General features: G+C 29.0%; 7 protein-coding genes across 7 annotated transcripts; 6 read left to right on the top strand and 1 right to left on the bottom strand.

Moving 5' to 3' along the window:
• Positions 1-80: 80 nt before the first annotated feature.
• Positions 81-1710, top strand: cubi_03589 (uncharacterized protein; the record flags this gene model as incomplete). Its single annotated transcript, XM_029020602.1, has 2 exons — positions 81-240; positions 287-1710. The coding sequence occupies 2 exons, from the start codon at positions 81-83 to the stop codon at positions 1708-1710; spliced, it is 1584 nt and encodes a 527-aa protein (XP_028875046.1).
• A 1082-nt stretch (positions 1711-2792) lies between these two features.
• Positions 2793-4412, top strand: cubi_03588 (uncharacterized protein; the record flags this gene model as incomplete). Its single annotated transcript, XM_029020601.1, has 1 exon — positions 2793-4412. One exon carries the CDS (start codon positions 2793-2795, stop codon positions 4410-4412), a length of 1620 nt encoding a protein of 539 aa, XP_028875045.1.
• Positions 4413-4638: 226 nt separating this feature from the next.
• Positions 4639-5721, top strand: cubi_03587 (uncharacterized protein; the record flags this gene model as incomplete). Its single annotated transcript, XM_029020600.1, has 1 exon — positions 4639-5721. One exon carries the CDS (start codon positions 4639-4641, stop codon positions 5719-5721), a length of 1083 nt encoding a protein of 360 aa, XP_028875044.1.
• Positions 5722-5817: 96 nt separating this feature from the next.
• cubi_03586 (uncharacterized protein) lies at positions 5818-7782 on the bottom strand (the record flags this gene model as incomplete). The annotated part of the gene is made up of 3 exons (XM_029020599.1): positions 5818-7252; positions 7299-7464; positions 7512-7782. The coding sequence occupies 3 exons, from the start codon at positions 7780-7782 to the stop codon at positions 5818-5820; spliced, it is 1872 nt and encodes a 623-aa protein (XP_028875043.1).
• A 2633-nt stretch (positions 7783-10415) lies between these two features.
• On the top strand, positions 10416-11840 carry cubi_03585 (uncharacterized protein; the record flags this gene model as incomplete). Its single annotated transcript, XM_029020598.1, has 1 exon — positions 10416-11840. One exon carries the CDS (start codon positions 10416-10418, stop codon positions 11838-11840), a length of 1425 nt encoding a protein of 474 aa, XP_028875042.1.
• Positions 11841-12507: 667 nt separating this feature from the next.
• On the top strand, positions 12508-14145 carry cubi_03584 (uncharacterized protein; the record flags this gene model as incomplete). The annotated part of the gene is made up of 1 exon (XM_029020597.1): positions 12508-14145. The coding sequence occupies one exon, from the start codon at positions 12508-12510 to the stop codon at positions 14143-14145; it is 1638 nt and encodes a 545-aa protein (XP_028875041.1).
• A 216-nt stretch (positions 14146-14361) lies between these two features.
• Positions 14362-15936, top strand: cubi_03583 (uncharacterized protein; the record flags this gene model as incomplete). Its single annotated transcript, XM_029020596.1, has 1 exon — positions 14362-15936. One exon carries the CDS (start codon positions 14362-14364, stop codon positions 15934-15936), a length of 1575 nt encoding a protein of 524 aa, XP_028875040.1.
• Positions 15937-16042: the final 106 nt, after the last annotated feature.

Here is a 16042-nt window from a genome sequence, read left to right as displayed (position 1 = left end):
TTGGCTGAAAAAGTAAATCAAACTAGCCCGCCTTTCAAATTAAAATTATTAGATCAAGTTTGTGAATAGAAAAGTTTGAAATGAAGATAATGACGAGGTATAGGAACAATAATTTGTTTCTAATGTCTCTAATAAGTTTTTTTTCAGCATGCACCCTGTTACTTTTGTTGCTTTTCCAAGAAAGTGAATGCAATAAAGTTCATGCAAATGATTTCCGTCATGTTGTTGAAGCAGCAAGAGGTAAGAGATTAAAACTATTTATCTAATCAAATTAACTTAATTTTAGAATCTAATAAAAAAAAGAGAAAACTTACTAAATTTGATAATACGATCATTGGAGAAATTAAAAAAGAGTTAGAACTTTCGATAGAAAATGAAGATACTTTTTACAAACGTCCAGAAAATATTAAGGAATACAACACGAAAAACAACACATTTGTCAAGTTATGGCTATCCGATATTGATTTAAGATACAGTGGATCACTTGTTTTTGGTGGAGATATTTCTACCGTAAAAAGCCAAAAAACCTCTGAAGAAGGACAGGAAGAATTTGAAATAAATAAGATCATCGAAGAAAATAGATTATTAGACAAGTTAAATTTACTAAGGCAGCAGGATGTAGAAGTTACTGGTTTGGGAGAAGTATCCCAATTTGATGAACTTACAAGAAAAAAAATACTTGCATCTGGTATTCTAATTGTTCCTCATAAATCCGATGACCATCTAAAGTCAGAAACTCAAAAAGAAGTAACAAATAAGATTGCTACTGTGCCTGTTGAACTAGAAGAAGAAGATGATGACACCATAACTTTAATCACTCCAAAACAACAGATAACAGCATTGGAAATTCTAACAGGGAATAAATTGATTCATACTATACAATTAAATATGGAAGTTGATGAAACTGTAACTGAATCTAACAATTTGATAGAATCTAATGCGAGTCCTGAATATGAAGAAAAGGATTTTCTTGAGTGTGTTGAAATAAAAAAGAATTTGATACAAAAGATAGGTAAACTGAAGTTAGAAAATGCAAATTTGAGTTTGCATGCACAAAAACTTAAAAACAAAGAAAGAAAGACGAAAGAATATGGAAATGTTCTGGAAAATATAGAAAAAAATAAAGAAAGCTTACACAATCACAATATCGAATTGCTCAAGATTGAAAGGAGAATTCAACAACTCTCTGCAGAAGACAGAATGGAAGATAGAAATCCATTGGAAGAAAAAAATGAAGTACTTCAAGAGAAAGAAGCAGCTTTGAGGAAAAAAGAGAGAAGAAAAGTAATTATTAATGCCATATTGGAAGAAGCTAAAAGAAGGAAATTGATTGAACAGAAAAATAAAGAATCAAAGCGACTTATAGAAGAAAATGAACATAATGAAAAAAACGATATAGAAAAAAAAAGCGCTGAATCTGAAGAAGCTACAAAACCTAAGGGAAAACATCAAGATTTGGGGACTGAAGAGATCAGAAAGATTGCAAAAATGTTGGTCTGGTTACAAGAAAATGACTCTAAGACTTTAGCAAGCATTGATACTAGAAAAGAAAGAGGAGCTTCAGCCATTAAAAGCCTCAACAAGTTGTATATTTCAGATAAGCAAAATTTCCACAAAGTCGCCGAAAAGATTAAGAACAATTTTGAAGAAAAGGTTTATGAAAAAAACCAACAAAAAAACGCCAACAAAGAAAACAGCCCAAAAAAATAACAAAAATTCAGGCTAAAGAGAAAAGAATTGTCAATATATTCAACAGGATTAAAAAGGAACTTTATTATTTCTTAATTTCAATGCTATGTTTACGTAGGTATGCGACTTGAAATTATTTCAAAAAACAAAAGTGGCGCTATGTATTTGTCTAACCTGGTTAATAACATCGGAGACAAGAACCGATTCACTTTAGGAAAACTATAAAGTCTTGAGGTGATATATAGGCTTTGGTTATTCAATGATGCTTGCATGTATTGATTGAATCTCCTTTCTGCTGTTCTGGGTTAGAACCTACCCGGAATCCAGAGGAGTTTGTGATATTGTCATATTCAATCGCTGAGATTACCTAAGCCAAATTGAAGTAATTTGTCTTGAAGTTTAAAGTGTGGACGAACTGCATCATCCGGAACTATGAGATCCCCAAATTATACATTTTGAGATATTCACTGAAGATACATCATTATAAAGTAAAAAACTGGAATTATATTCTTTATTATCATGTTATATAATTAGCAGGAGCTGACTATACTTAAAGTTTAGCCTTTTTTACATAGTTTATCATTGAAGCAATAAGATACAATGATGATTTCGCTCCCTCTACTGATTTTTTTGAGGAAAGTTGCGATTCCGGAATCAATAGTCATATCTGAGTATTTTATTCTTTTACATTTAGTGCTTTAATTTTATGTTTAAGTTCTCAACCTTTATTCCAAATGTCCTTCCCGCCAGTTTAATACGCACAGACTGGCGGCAAAAACATGATTTTTGCAGGTATTTGCAGACATTTACAGGTATCGTCATTGTTAAATTTTTAAAGCTTAGTAGGTATTGATACCGAGATAATAATTTAATATTTGAAACTGCATTTGTACGTGAAGGTTTGCTTTCGAAATAATTGCCAGTTGAAAAAGGACATGTTAGTCAGCTCTTTCTGTGACTAATAAATTGACAGAACAATAAAAGTATGCAATCTGTGTGAATATCGAACTTTTCAGACGACATAACGAAATAAAATTTCGAATCACCAATAAAGATCTTCTTTTTGAAACCATTATTTGTATTTATTTTTCAATCTTGCTAAAATGAGACTAACTTTTATCATAATATTTATAAATACATTTATTCCAATACTTACAAAAAAATCCGACAAAAAGCAGTATAATCCCGATAACATATTGGTAGGAGTTGATAATCAAGGGAATGATCATATATACAACTCTCAATATAGAATTAGAGTCAGAAAAATCGATCCACTATTTAGAACTGTCGTTGTTAAAGGTATAGAACCCAATTTCCCCAATGATATAAATGCTGATGGAACGAACCCTCTTTCTGAGAATAAGTATTCAAAACTCCCAATTAAGCTTCACATTCCAATTATTCCGATTTCTAAAACTGTAAAAATGAGAAGAATGCCAGTAATTTCTCGATCTTCTTACAGGCTTCCTTTAGAGGCAAACGAAAGGATTATTTCATATGCAATAAATGTTTGCAAATTACCTTCTTTGTGGTATTTAGAACTTGTATACTGTATGCATAGAGGAGTTACAAAGTTCACAACTGGTATTCTTACTAGTTATACTCTTCAAGATATTGTCGGTGCATCATTGGCATCTATGGATCTTCCAAGTGAAAGTTTTAGCTTATCTAGATGTAAGCTTGCAATTTCCCTTTTTAGTGACATAGCAATCAATCAAAGAGGTTTAGAAGTTTGCAATATTATGTTAAACTGTCTCACTTCCAAGGAGTTTTTGAAAAATAATAAGAATCAAGTTAGGAAATTAGAAAAAGAAATTACCAATATTTACAAAGAAAAACCTCCATTCTTCAGAGGACAACAACCCAGATCTTATGCCCAAAAAATTATAGTTGGACTATTAATGGCTAGAAGAGAAAAGTACTATGACTCTACAAGTGCTAATAGTAAAAAGAATAAGATATTAAAAATTCCAGACAAACTATTCTACGTAATACGATATTTTAACTTTATAATGATCTTAACTGAATATTTGATAAGGAAAGGATTTAAAGATGTTGATGCATTTGAGATTTCTCCGAAAGCTTATTTGAAAATTGGGGATAAAAGTTTACTTCAGCCCACTCCTATTAAAATGATTGCAAAATGTGCACGTCAAATTATCAATGCGCATTTCTCAACTAATTCTGTAGATTATTTATCGTATTTGAATAAAGCTGGTTTTTGTCCATTTTCCAACGTAATGATTCAGCATGCATGCACTGAATTAGTTTCTATGGGATTTGTAAGCAGTGAAATCGAGATTCCAAAAAATATCTCAATCAACGAGCTTGAATACGTAGCATACCCTCATCTTGTTCATTTAAAAGAAATTAACAAAAATCAACAAAGCAAGAAAATCGTAAAAGAGAGCTCATTGAGTCAAATGAACATTTCAAATTCTAATTTAAAGACTAAGCCTGCTTCCAGACAACAACCTAAGCCATCAAAAACTACAGAAAATCAGCCTGTCTCAAGAAAGACGGGCGTTCAAATAACTGATAAACGAACAATGACCAGTAATAACCATTCAAAAGCCACTGTTTCAAGTTCTACCAAGAATTCTACCAATTTCAAATTAGAAAAAACTCACCAAGTGTTGAAAGATAAAAATTCAAATTTTACGTCGAATTCGGAAATTAAAAAGCAAATAGATAATATTTTATCAGCTATTGAAATAGACTGAGTTAATTAATTAAAATTATAAACGTTCTTTAATAAAATATAGTTAGAGAATTGTGCATAACTTGTAATAAGTATAATTGTCTATTATTTTATACCAAAGCAATTATCAGATTACTCCACTAAATATTATGCATTAATTTGAATTACTTGACATACAAATTTTTTTCAAAACAAAATAGATCAGATAAAAAACTAACATGTAGGAAAAATTTGATAAAGTAGCCATCATGATTGTTAGAATACAATTAAATTTATTATTAGCTTCTATATTAGCTTTTTCGATTTTTTTTAATTTCGTGAATTCAAGCTCTACAGCCAATGCCCAAATCAAACACGTAGAATCTATAAAGGACAGCATATTTGAGGATATATTAACTCAGATGAACCTAACAAACGAAAAAATATTAAAGGATGAGCAATCAGATTTATACTATATTTATTTTAATGAAACATCAGCTAATGAACATGACAAATGTCATAACCAAATAAATACACTTAAATTTGTAAATAAAACACATACATGTTACATATTAGGAGATAAAAATAGCAAGCTTTTTGATGAGATTTCAATTATAATGAATCAAGACAACAATTCAACTGAAAAAATATATCTGGAAGATCTATACAATATTAAAAATATATCAGAAATTACTGATAAATTAGAGTTTGAGAATAATACTTCAAACAGCTCCGAGTTACAAAACCAACCAAAATTTCGTTCACTAGCGAGATTTCAAGAATTAAACTATAACGAAATCAATTATAGAAGAAATAATTTAAAGAGAAGGTATTTTGATGATGGTATTGATGAAAGTAAACTTTCAAAAAAGGAAAGGAAAAAGAGAAAAAAAAGACAAAAGATGCTTAAAAAGAGAGAGAAGGAACTCAAGGAAAAAAGGAAAAAGTATAAATCCCCTCTAGATAAGTTAAGGTCTACTGTGAAGTGGATGGCATGCATAGAAATATCGTTGGCTGTTTGTGGCTGTTGTTTGACTTTAGTACAAGCATTTGTCCTTCCATTTATTTCGCCAATTCCATTTGGATCGAGAATTCAACCTATTAATGGACAGCAAATTAGAGGATTTGAGGACTACGGCTTTTACAACGGTTTCCAACAAAATAATGGTATTTATAATGGTTTACCACTAAATAATGCGAACATGAATATAAATCATGTTGGTTGTAATAACAATTACAATTCTAACAGCAAATTAGGTAGCTTAAGAGATACTTTAGGCGTAAATGGAAATATTTTAGGGGGTAGTTTATTAGGAAGAATACAGCAATTGCAGAGAAATGGAAATGCATAACTGTATACTATAAGTGATGTCTCAAAAAAAAAATAGATTAAACTAAGATTGATATTGAAAATTGAATTATTTTAGGCATTTGTGCATTATTAATGACTATAAACTATCATATTCGTTCTCAAAACCATCTTGTTGAGCTTCTCCATTTTCCATATCTTCTTCCTCGTCTTGAATATCATTTATTTCGACTTCAGTATTTTCATTGTCATTTCTCTTTAAAGAATAAACATTTCCACGACGAATAAATTGATTATCAATGATACTTCTGGGATTGTATAAAACACCGTCTATTTTCTCTTTGTGAGAATTTGAAATGAAGTTATCTTGCTTTAATCGACTTAGAAATTCTTTGGGAGAAAGAGGAACTTTACTGTGAATTTCTTTGCTTTTTGGATCTGAGACATGAGCATCTTCGCTATTTAACTCCTTATTGTTTTTTCTTCTTACCAAGTCAGTAATTTCGTCTAATAAAATATCTTCGTCTTGATATTCTTGTTTTGGTGGATTTTCCTGAGCTAAATTTTGTAAATTAAATTTATTATTATCATTCGAACTTTGAGGGGCTTTCTCATTGAATGAGTATGGATATGATTCATGGTAACTTGTCCACCTTCTATTTTCCGAGACTCTTCTTAAATTGTTATTTCTAATATAGTTAATTTCTTTGTCTGATTTGGTTAATATTACAGGAAGTTGAAGATTCAACAAATCAACATTTTCAGTGCCTTGTTCAATCATATCAGAGAAGTCAAATTCTTCACTGCTTACAAATCCTGCTCTTCCTGCTTGAAAGCAGGCAGATCTTGAAACTTCATATTTTGTGTCTATATTTGGGAGAATTGGTGAAGTAATTGGTTGGAATATATCTAGCCAACATTTTAATTTTTTCGCACAATAGTTAATGTAAGCAGATTGATCTGTATAATGTTCATTTTTCACATATACAAATGATAGAGACTTTTTTGGAGGGGGAAATTGATTTAAATACCATCCTGGAATAATTTGGCTTGAATGCCTAACATATAATGTAAGTATATATGCTCGAATGATTGTAAATAGTCTGTTGGGATTCCTGTACTTTTTCCATCTTCTGGATTTATGGGTGAATTTAATTATTTTCCAAAGAATAAATTCAACAGAAGTGTTTATTCTAAGTTGATATTCAAGTCCATGAAGCATAAAAGATTTTTCTATTAATTGGTTCAAATTCAATTTACTTAAAGAAGGTGATAATTGGGGAAGATGATCTTGATGCATACATAAAGAGATATCGTGACATTTAGAATCTGCATTTGAATTAATACGTGGGTCCGAAATCATTGCAATTGCATTACGGCAGTAATCTAGATCAAAAGAAAAATTTCCTTCTATTTTATTGATTGAATACATTGCTGCACCTACTATGTCTTGCATAATTTCTCCAGAAGGAACACCTTCTAAATATGGGTAGATTGCATCAAACGTACAAAAAGCAACCTGAACAAAGAATTTTGAAGGAAGAAGACACTCCTCCAAAGTAAATAACATAAATCTGAAAAGATTTTAAAAAACTAATTAGTATTGATTATTATACTTACCTTTCAATCACAACTGGTGGGAAAATGGAAATAGATTTACTTTCTTCAGGTGGTTTTAATCTTAATTTAGAATAATCATTGGTAGAATGTATTGGTATTTTCATTCCATCCCACCCTGGAACTTCTCCATTTTTAATAATATATACCTGGTTTCTATTAAGTATATCTTTAAAACGTGAGAAATAACAGAAAGTATACTTTTACGTAACTTACCTTCGTCATAATTATTATCGAAATTGTTAACACTTTTCAAAATTGGAATATTCTGGTTAGAAATTGCCTTTAGAGCAGGAAATAAAAGTGAACCATCCTTTGAAACAATAGAGTATTGCTTATTTTTTCTCTTGAATATGTTGTTAAGCACAGTAAATTTCCTTTGTTTTTTGGTTGGTCTTGATACTGAGTCTGAATTTGATCCAATAGTATGTACTATAAATAATATAATCAAAGTTTTTATAATTGAACTTGAAATAATACTTCTCATCTTACTCCTAAGTATGAGATCAACCTAAAGATTAGGGAAAATAACGTTAAAGAACATATAAAATCTTAGAATAGCTTCATTTCATTCGTAATATTTTTAAAGAATGTGTAAATCTATTTAGATGAATAAATTGATACCTGAAATTGGCGCCTGATGCATGCGTTATAATACAATCAATTCCAAAAATATGTTTAATTTGTTATTTATAATAAATGTCAGTGTTTTATTATTTAAATAAATATTACTCTTCTATGACTGCCGAAATTTGTATTTTAATTGTAAACAGTGTATAAACAAGAAACTTATATTTAAGCTCTAAGGATTATCAACAACTTGTTCTTTCCTAATAAGTATAATCAAATAAATTTCTTTCTAGATTGAACAAAAAATGTTTTAAAAACTATTATATGTCTCTTCTAAACTATTTTTTTAAAAAGTAAACAACTGTATCTTAGCTCAAAACTTTTATATTCATTAAGAGGATGTATTTCATCATGGTTTCTATATTAGTACCGAGTTAATAAGAAAATAATTGAATACATTTCTTTAACACAAGATTATAAATTTAGCCTTAAAAGCTACAGAGAAATATATATATATATATATATAATTAGTGTTTAGATGGAAAATGCCACTAATGGACTTGAAGTTTAGCAGTAACTATTTGGGGAAAGGAGTATAAAACTGTACAAGATATAATTAACAGTAATGTATTTGTGTAAATTTGTAGTGGAAATTTAGTTGTAAATTTTTTATTAACAATTAAACCATATTTTTAAGTAAAACTTTGCTTTTCTAATAAAAAATATTTTCAGTTCCTACTTAAGTATAACAAACTATATTCAATGATTAATTTGCAATTTATTTAAAGGAACTTTTTAAACTTTATATTGGTTAGTTTCCCATGTTTCTTGTTATAAGTTTATTAAATTATTTATGTTTAATTAGTCTATTTTTAGAAAAAAATTGTCAAGTAAAAAAAATAAAGTTTTGTAGATAAAAAACAATCTAATTAAAAATTTAACAGTTAACTAGAAAGCTAAATATCAAAAAAACAAGTATTTGATTTCATCGAGAAACTTAAATATCTTTTGTAATATACACAATTTAAAATGTACATTTTAAATTGTTAAAATGACCATCTTAACGATTAATGAAATAAGACGAAAGAAAAAGGAAGGAAAAATGGTCAGAACAGGTGATAATTTTTAATGTAGTTAATTTTGGTAAAATTTAATTAAAATTTATGATAATGCCAAATATCTGTAATTTTGAGAAAATTTTTGTGACTCATTCCATTTCTAGGCACCAAATTATTTTTTGCTATATCAGTCACTAATAATTAAAAAACAAACTGATCTTACGATTTTTAATGTTTAATTCTAGATGTTAAATTCATTTGGTTTTACTTTCTCGAGAGAAGTGACTATTTTTTTACTTGAATGACAAAAGCAACATCACTATATTACATTATTCAAATTGATCCCAAGTTAACTTCAAGCCATTAGTATTAAATCTTTTAACTTCTGACAATTTAGAACACTTTTTCATGTTAAAAACTTGTTATTGCATAATTTATCGTTTTTTGGTTTAAAAGACTTTTTCGGAATATTTACTTAACAGAAACCAAAATAATAAATTAACCAGTTTTTGCATTGGGTCTTTGTAATATCCATGCAGGCTTAAAACATTATGGGTTATATTGATATAATAACTTATTCTATCATAGTTATCAAACTTTAGAAGAAAGGTTTATTTTCAATTAATTCATGATAACATGAGTTAAATTATGTTTACTTCTTTAACACTATCATTATTCAATCTATTTTATAAATAATTAATAAAATTACAAACAAGTAATAGAAACAGTTTAAGTATATTCTGGGGGATCTATTATATTTTTAAGGACATTCCCAGTTTCACAAAAATGAATGACAATCTGTAATTTATTGAAGTCACATTGCTGAATAAAAAAAAAAAAAAAAATAAAGAATCCACTAACAACAACAAACTATATAAAAAATGTTTTTAAACCATTGACATTCCGAATTATATCAAAGTTTAGAAATATTGAAACCCAAGGAATTATCTTGGACTTGAACTACACCAAATTATAAGTAATTTAATCAGTATAAATTAACGCTTTTGCATTAAAATAACAACTAATGATATTTCTCTGAAAACTTAAATTAAATTTTTTGAATTTTAAGATTAGTCTGAAAATTAATCTAGAACTAAATTTATGTTAAAAAGGTTTGAAATAAACAAAACCCCATCATAATCACTAAAATAGAAACTCATTAATAAAGTAAACTTGGAGGCCAATTTAAAACTAAGAAACAATATTATAGATTGGCTAAATAATCAACAAATCGACAGTTGATTACTTTAAATAAGTTAACGAAATCTATTTAAATGTTTTTATCCAGTTAATTACAGAAAAAATTTCAGTACGTAGAGCTCAAAAAAATGTGGCAGAAATACGCGCTCGGGTAGTACAAAGGTCTAAATTCAATACCCATTTATGCATAATAGAAAAAATATTAATGATGTGTTATAAATGGCTAATTTCCCTATTCTTTATTTTTATACCGGGTGCAGTATCATTTAAAAATGGTTTACTACGGCTAATTATGCAATCCTCTCAATCTTTTTCACAAGGATCCTTGGAAAACTTTATTCAAACAAATTCAGATAATTATTTCCCTATTAATAACCCTCAACAATCCTTGTATAATGACCGCATTTTTTATTCGATGAATCAATTTGTACATACGGGATGCAATTTAAATGGGTTCAGTATTCATGTTCCACAAGAACAAAAGAACCCATCTGTATTTATTCGTTTCAGTAGAAGTATGTCTTTGAAACCAGTTGATCTATCTTTGACGCACTTTCCGAGATTTAAGCATTTTAATAAGAATCTGCCAAAATTACCGTATGAGCCATACCAACGAATGATGACTTATGCTATTGAAATTTGTATGATTCCATCTATTTGGTATCTTGAATTAATCCATTGTACTTATATGGGGATGGCACCATTTTTTTCGGGGATGTTAATGAGTTACACCCTTCAAGATGTTGTTGGTTCTGCTATTAAAACCATGGGTTATTTAGACGAAAGTTTTTCAATTGAAAATTGCTATCGATCTGTTTCATCCTTTACAGACACACATATTTCTTCAAATTATGAAGAGATATGCGACAGTATGAGCAAATGCTTATTATCTAATCAATTTTCCTCTGAACCTTACCTCCGTTTGAAAGAAGAATTTCAAAAAAGAATTGATAATGTATATTCGGAGATAGAAAGCCAAGAAAAGAAGGAACAGTATAAAAATTATGCAAGGCACTCGTTGTTATTGTCTCTATCATCTAAAACAATAAATCTTGATTTAGAATATACGGCAGTAGAAAGAAATTTTTTAGTAGTTAGAGCTATGATATTAAGTATGAGCTACCTAGTTAATAAATTCATTCCGGTTGATGAGAGCACTATTTCTGAAAGGATGTCTAAAGTCACAAGGTTAATAAGTCACATGATTTTCGCACAATTTAAGAGTTATATGAAGACTTGCATGGATTTCTTCCCTGGAATACTTGGTTCAAATAGCAAAAAATTTCAAAATGCCATTGAATTATTTTGCAAAGAATTTGTATCAATAGGCGTTATTGATGAAAGTGTTGAATTAATAGGAGGTGATATAAATGCATTTAATAAGGCAATTTTGCCTTCTAGAGTTTTGGATCCAGCCTATGCTTCTGTAATTCCTTCTCTTATTGATGGATCTGATGCTTCGGGTAACTTGTCGTGGCTAAAATTTCAGTCAGTAGAAAAAATCGAACATATTGGATCTGAAGTTGATAAAAAAAAGCCGATGAAAACTAAATATTTAAAAGCCGCAAATGATAGGAGTATTCATAGAATAAAAGGAAGTCGCACAGTTAATACAAAGAAAAGTGGCATTACTAATAAAGTTTCTAAATTATTCACCCGACGTAAGCAGAGAATTTCCGGATTAATTTCTTCACATTTAAATCCGGCTGATTCGTGATTTTTAGAATGGTAGCACGAATATTGTTATTTTTGCTATTCTACATTCATTTTTAATAACTGTCAACTTATATTTCATAAAAGGTAGTTTTTCCGCATAAATTTACTATAATACATTAACTCATTTTCGGCTTATATTTGAGTTATAAATTAATAAGAAATTCACATATTCTATTTAAGGTTAGAAAAAACTTCAATATATTATTATGTTTGATTTGGAGAATTTGGTGGTTAAGTCCTTTTAACTCAATACCTCGGATTCTTTTTTTATGAGTTATTTAACTTGGTATTATTAGCTTTACAGGCCAGTTCCGAGTTTCAAAACTTATGTTTTATAAGATGGCGAAAAGAATAATGACACAAATCAGAATAATTATTTTTAAATTAACTAATTTTATTGTATCACAGTGTTCAATCCTTCATTTGTTTAATTGAACAGTATCTTTTTTTTTGATTATATTTTATAATCAAAAAAATCTTTGGCGCGTGAGCTGAAATGTCACTATCTGGAAAAAAGTTGCAATTTTACTAAAAATTGGTATTTTAATGGTATAACCTATTTGAACTGAACAATTTTATGAGGAAGTTTCTTTAAATTTCTATTTTATACACCATATTTCTTTTCTTATAGGTTTTAAAAAATTTGCATTATTCCTATAGAATTGGAAATGAGCAATTTGAAAATATCAACAACTATAATTATAAATATAATATTAATACTGGTTATAGCACAAATAACACACATTGTTGGCAAAGGCATAGATGTAACTTTGAAGGGAGAGGAAGTAGCATATAATCGTCAAAATGGATTAAATAGACTTGTTAGTCTTGTTAATAGTTTGACTACAGACGAGCTTAAAGTATTTGTAAACAAACAAGAATATGTTTTTTCTTCATATTTAGATTCAGAAAGCCAGGTAAACTCGTTAAACAATGATGATTTTGAGTATAAAGATAGAATTCCAAAAAAAAGTCATATGGGCTTTGAGAAGGTTTGCCACATTCCAATTGAAACGAAAAGTTTGATATCATTCAGTGAACATTCACAAACAAAACTAATAGAAGATGGCCAAATTCAAAATTATTTTTTTCCTAGGGTAAAACATTATAAGAAAAATTTGCCTGAATTAACTCCTGAACCTTATCAAAGAGTTATGGGATTTGCTATAGAAGTTTGTATGCTGCCCTCAGTTTGGTACTTAGAATTGGTTCATTGTATGTATGTTGCAATGTCCCCTTATTTCGATGGTATGCTCATGAGTTATAGTTTACAAGATTTGGTTGGTTCCGCTATTATTTCGATGGAATATAAAAATGAAAGATTTTCAAAGGAAAATTGTATCAAATATTTACCTCTTTTTTCTGATGACAAAATATCATCTCGCTTTAAAGAAATTTGTAGGGAAGCTGAATCTTGCCTTGAGTCTAGATCATTCTATACGAACAAGTTTTCCAATTTTAAAAACGAATTCAATCAGAGAATTCAAGAGGTATATAGTAGTATTTCTCCACTTGAGGGTGCTCTTGATCCTAAAACATTTGCCAGATATTCAATTTTGTATTCCCTCTCAATTTTATCAAAAAAACTGTCATTAAATAAAGTCTTCCCTGAAAGGAACTTCCTGCCTATTAGAGTTATGGCCGCGTCAGTTGGATATTATGCACTAGTAAAAAAATTAAAAACGAATTTTTTGTCCGAGAATCATCTAGTGAGTTTTTTTACAAAACTCATTTCAAACCTTTTATTTGAGAAGACAGATACAGTTATCGAACAATGTTCAAGTGAAATAATCAGATTTTTTGATATAACTAACGCTCATTCGTTTGAATTATTCAGAGCATTTTGTAAGGAGGTTTTTTCTGTTGGCTTTATCAATGAATCATATCAAAGCCTTGGGGAAATCAATTCAATATTTATTAATTCAACCCATCCAAAAAGAATTTTGTTGAATTCATATGCGTCTGTTGTTCCTGAAATGATCCAAGAGCTTCCACTTTCGGAATACAGTAATTCATGGATGAATTTCAAAAATGCTCACGATAAAAGCTTAGACTATATTCAAGAATTTAGTAGAAATAATTCTTCGGATAGTTCAAATGTTGAGATAGTAGGAGACAATGTTCAGGAACCAATTTCAGACAAAAATACAAATTCCGTTAAAAAAAGTAAGAAATTTTCAAAGAAGAAAAAGAAATCAAAGTTGTGTTTTAGAAGTTCGAAAAAAAAGAGAAAAGTCTGTAATAAACGAAAAAAAAAAAATAGTAATAATATCAAATACATTTCTAATCCCATATATGATAGCTAAATCAAATAAATAACTACTAGTTAAATATGTCAAAGCCATAATGTTACGCTCAATAACTTTTTCTTCCAAATATTTAATTAAATGTGTTTTTACTTTGTGCGCCCAATCAATATTTACAATCTAGTAAATTTTTTTTTCTTGGTTTAGATAAAATTTTTCTCACACCAAGAAAAAACTAACATAAAGTTAGATATATTTGACTCAGTGTGGTTAGGTATGACTATAGTTAAGTTGAGTACCATTCTTACTTTATTCATTTCAAATATATTTTTTACTTTAGCCTATGATTTGGAGAATCCAAAAAATAATATCAAATATTATTCTTCAATAATTAATTCTGGGCTAGTTAAATTTGTTCATTATTGCGATCAGTTATTACAATCTGACAATGCAACTGGAAGACTAGCAATTAGAAAACTATCGGATATTCACTCTGAAATAGATGCCTCGAGGAGTGGCATACAAGATGATGAATTAAATATTGCAGTAAAAACCAATACTATCGGTTTAAGTCCTTCTTACTCAAAGGGATTGGTACATATTCCAAAAGAAAGTAAGGCTGTACCGTTACATCATAGAATGAAACTTAAGTACGAGAATTTTGAACTGGGAAATGATATTCAATTTCACTTTCCTAGAATAAAATATTTGAAAAAAACATTGCCAAGTATTACAATAGAGCCATACCAACGAGTTATGAGCTTTGCAATAGAAGTTTGCATGATTCCATCTATTTGGTATTTGGAATTAATTCACTGCATGTATATGGGAATGGCCCAGTACTATACAGGAATTGTCATGAGTTATAGTCTGCAAGATTTAGTTGGGTCCGCGATTATGTCTATTGGGTATAAGGATGAAAGTTTCTCTATAGAAAATTGTTATTATTCTGTTTCATTGGTTGCGGATGACCAAATTTCCAAAAATTATATTGAAATTTGCAAAAGAATGGAAAAATGTTTGAAATCTGGGCCACTCTCTGAAGGCCCATTTTCTGAATTCAGAACTGAGTTTGAAGAAAGAATAAAAAAGGTCTATTCTCTTTTAAAATGGAAGAGTGGTGATCTTTCCCCTATTCAGTTCTCAAAGTATTCATTATTATATTCTTTATATTTTGTAAAAAGCCGAATGAACCTTAAATCATTTCATCCAGAAAAAAACTTTCTTCCTATTAGAATGATGATATCTTCATTGGGAATTTACTGTATTAGTGGATTGAAAAATGATCCACCAAAAAAATTTAAAATTGTTGAGACAGTGGCAAAGTTGGTTTCAGAAGGTATCATGTCATCATTAGACTCATTTGACATTAACTGCCCATTTGAAGTGCTACCACTTCTTAAATTTGACTTATCTATGATTGTCGCAGAATCTTTTTGTAGAGAAATTTTTTCTATTGGATTTATTGATGAAGACATCATTTCAAATAAGGCAGATAATTTTATAACAATAACTAAGCCCTTTAGAATTTTAATCCCTTCATACTCCTCTGTAATTCCAAAAATGCAGCATAACCTTAGATTTGATAAATATAGCACTGACTGGATGGATTTTGTTAGTACTGAAGAAATTGTATTTAACAGGGGAATAGAAGGAAACAAAAGGAGGAAGGTTTTTACATCAAAGACTTTAAAAAATACTAAAAAAATGAACCCTAATGGAATAAGAAACAGGTTTGAGGCTTATAGAACTGGTGAAAAAAAAACTAAGCTGTCTAAAAGGGCAAAATATATATTTACAAAAGGCAAAAAAAGATCTGATATAATTTCTAGGCATGTTTCAGGGCAATAAATTCACTCGTAGAATCTTTTTTTACAATTATAATCATTTTTATTATTTTAAGCATTAATTTTCCCCGCTTTCCATTTCTCTGCAGTTATTTGAAATATTGAAATGA

The sequence above is a fragment of the Cryptosporidium ubiquitum genome, assembly GCF_001865345.1.
Source record: "Cryptosporidium ubiquitum isolate 39726 chromosome Unknown contig_3, whole genome shotgun sequence".
Taxonomy (NCBI): Eukaryota; Apicomplexa; class Conoidasida; order Eucoccidiorida; family Cryptosporidiidae; genus Cryptosporidium; species Cryptosporidium ubiquitum.
This window is presented reverse-complemented; position numbering and strand designations above follow the sequence as displayed.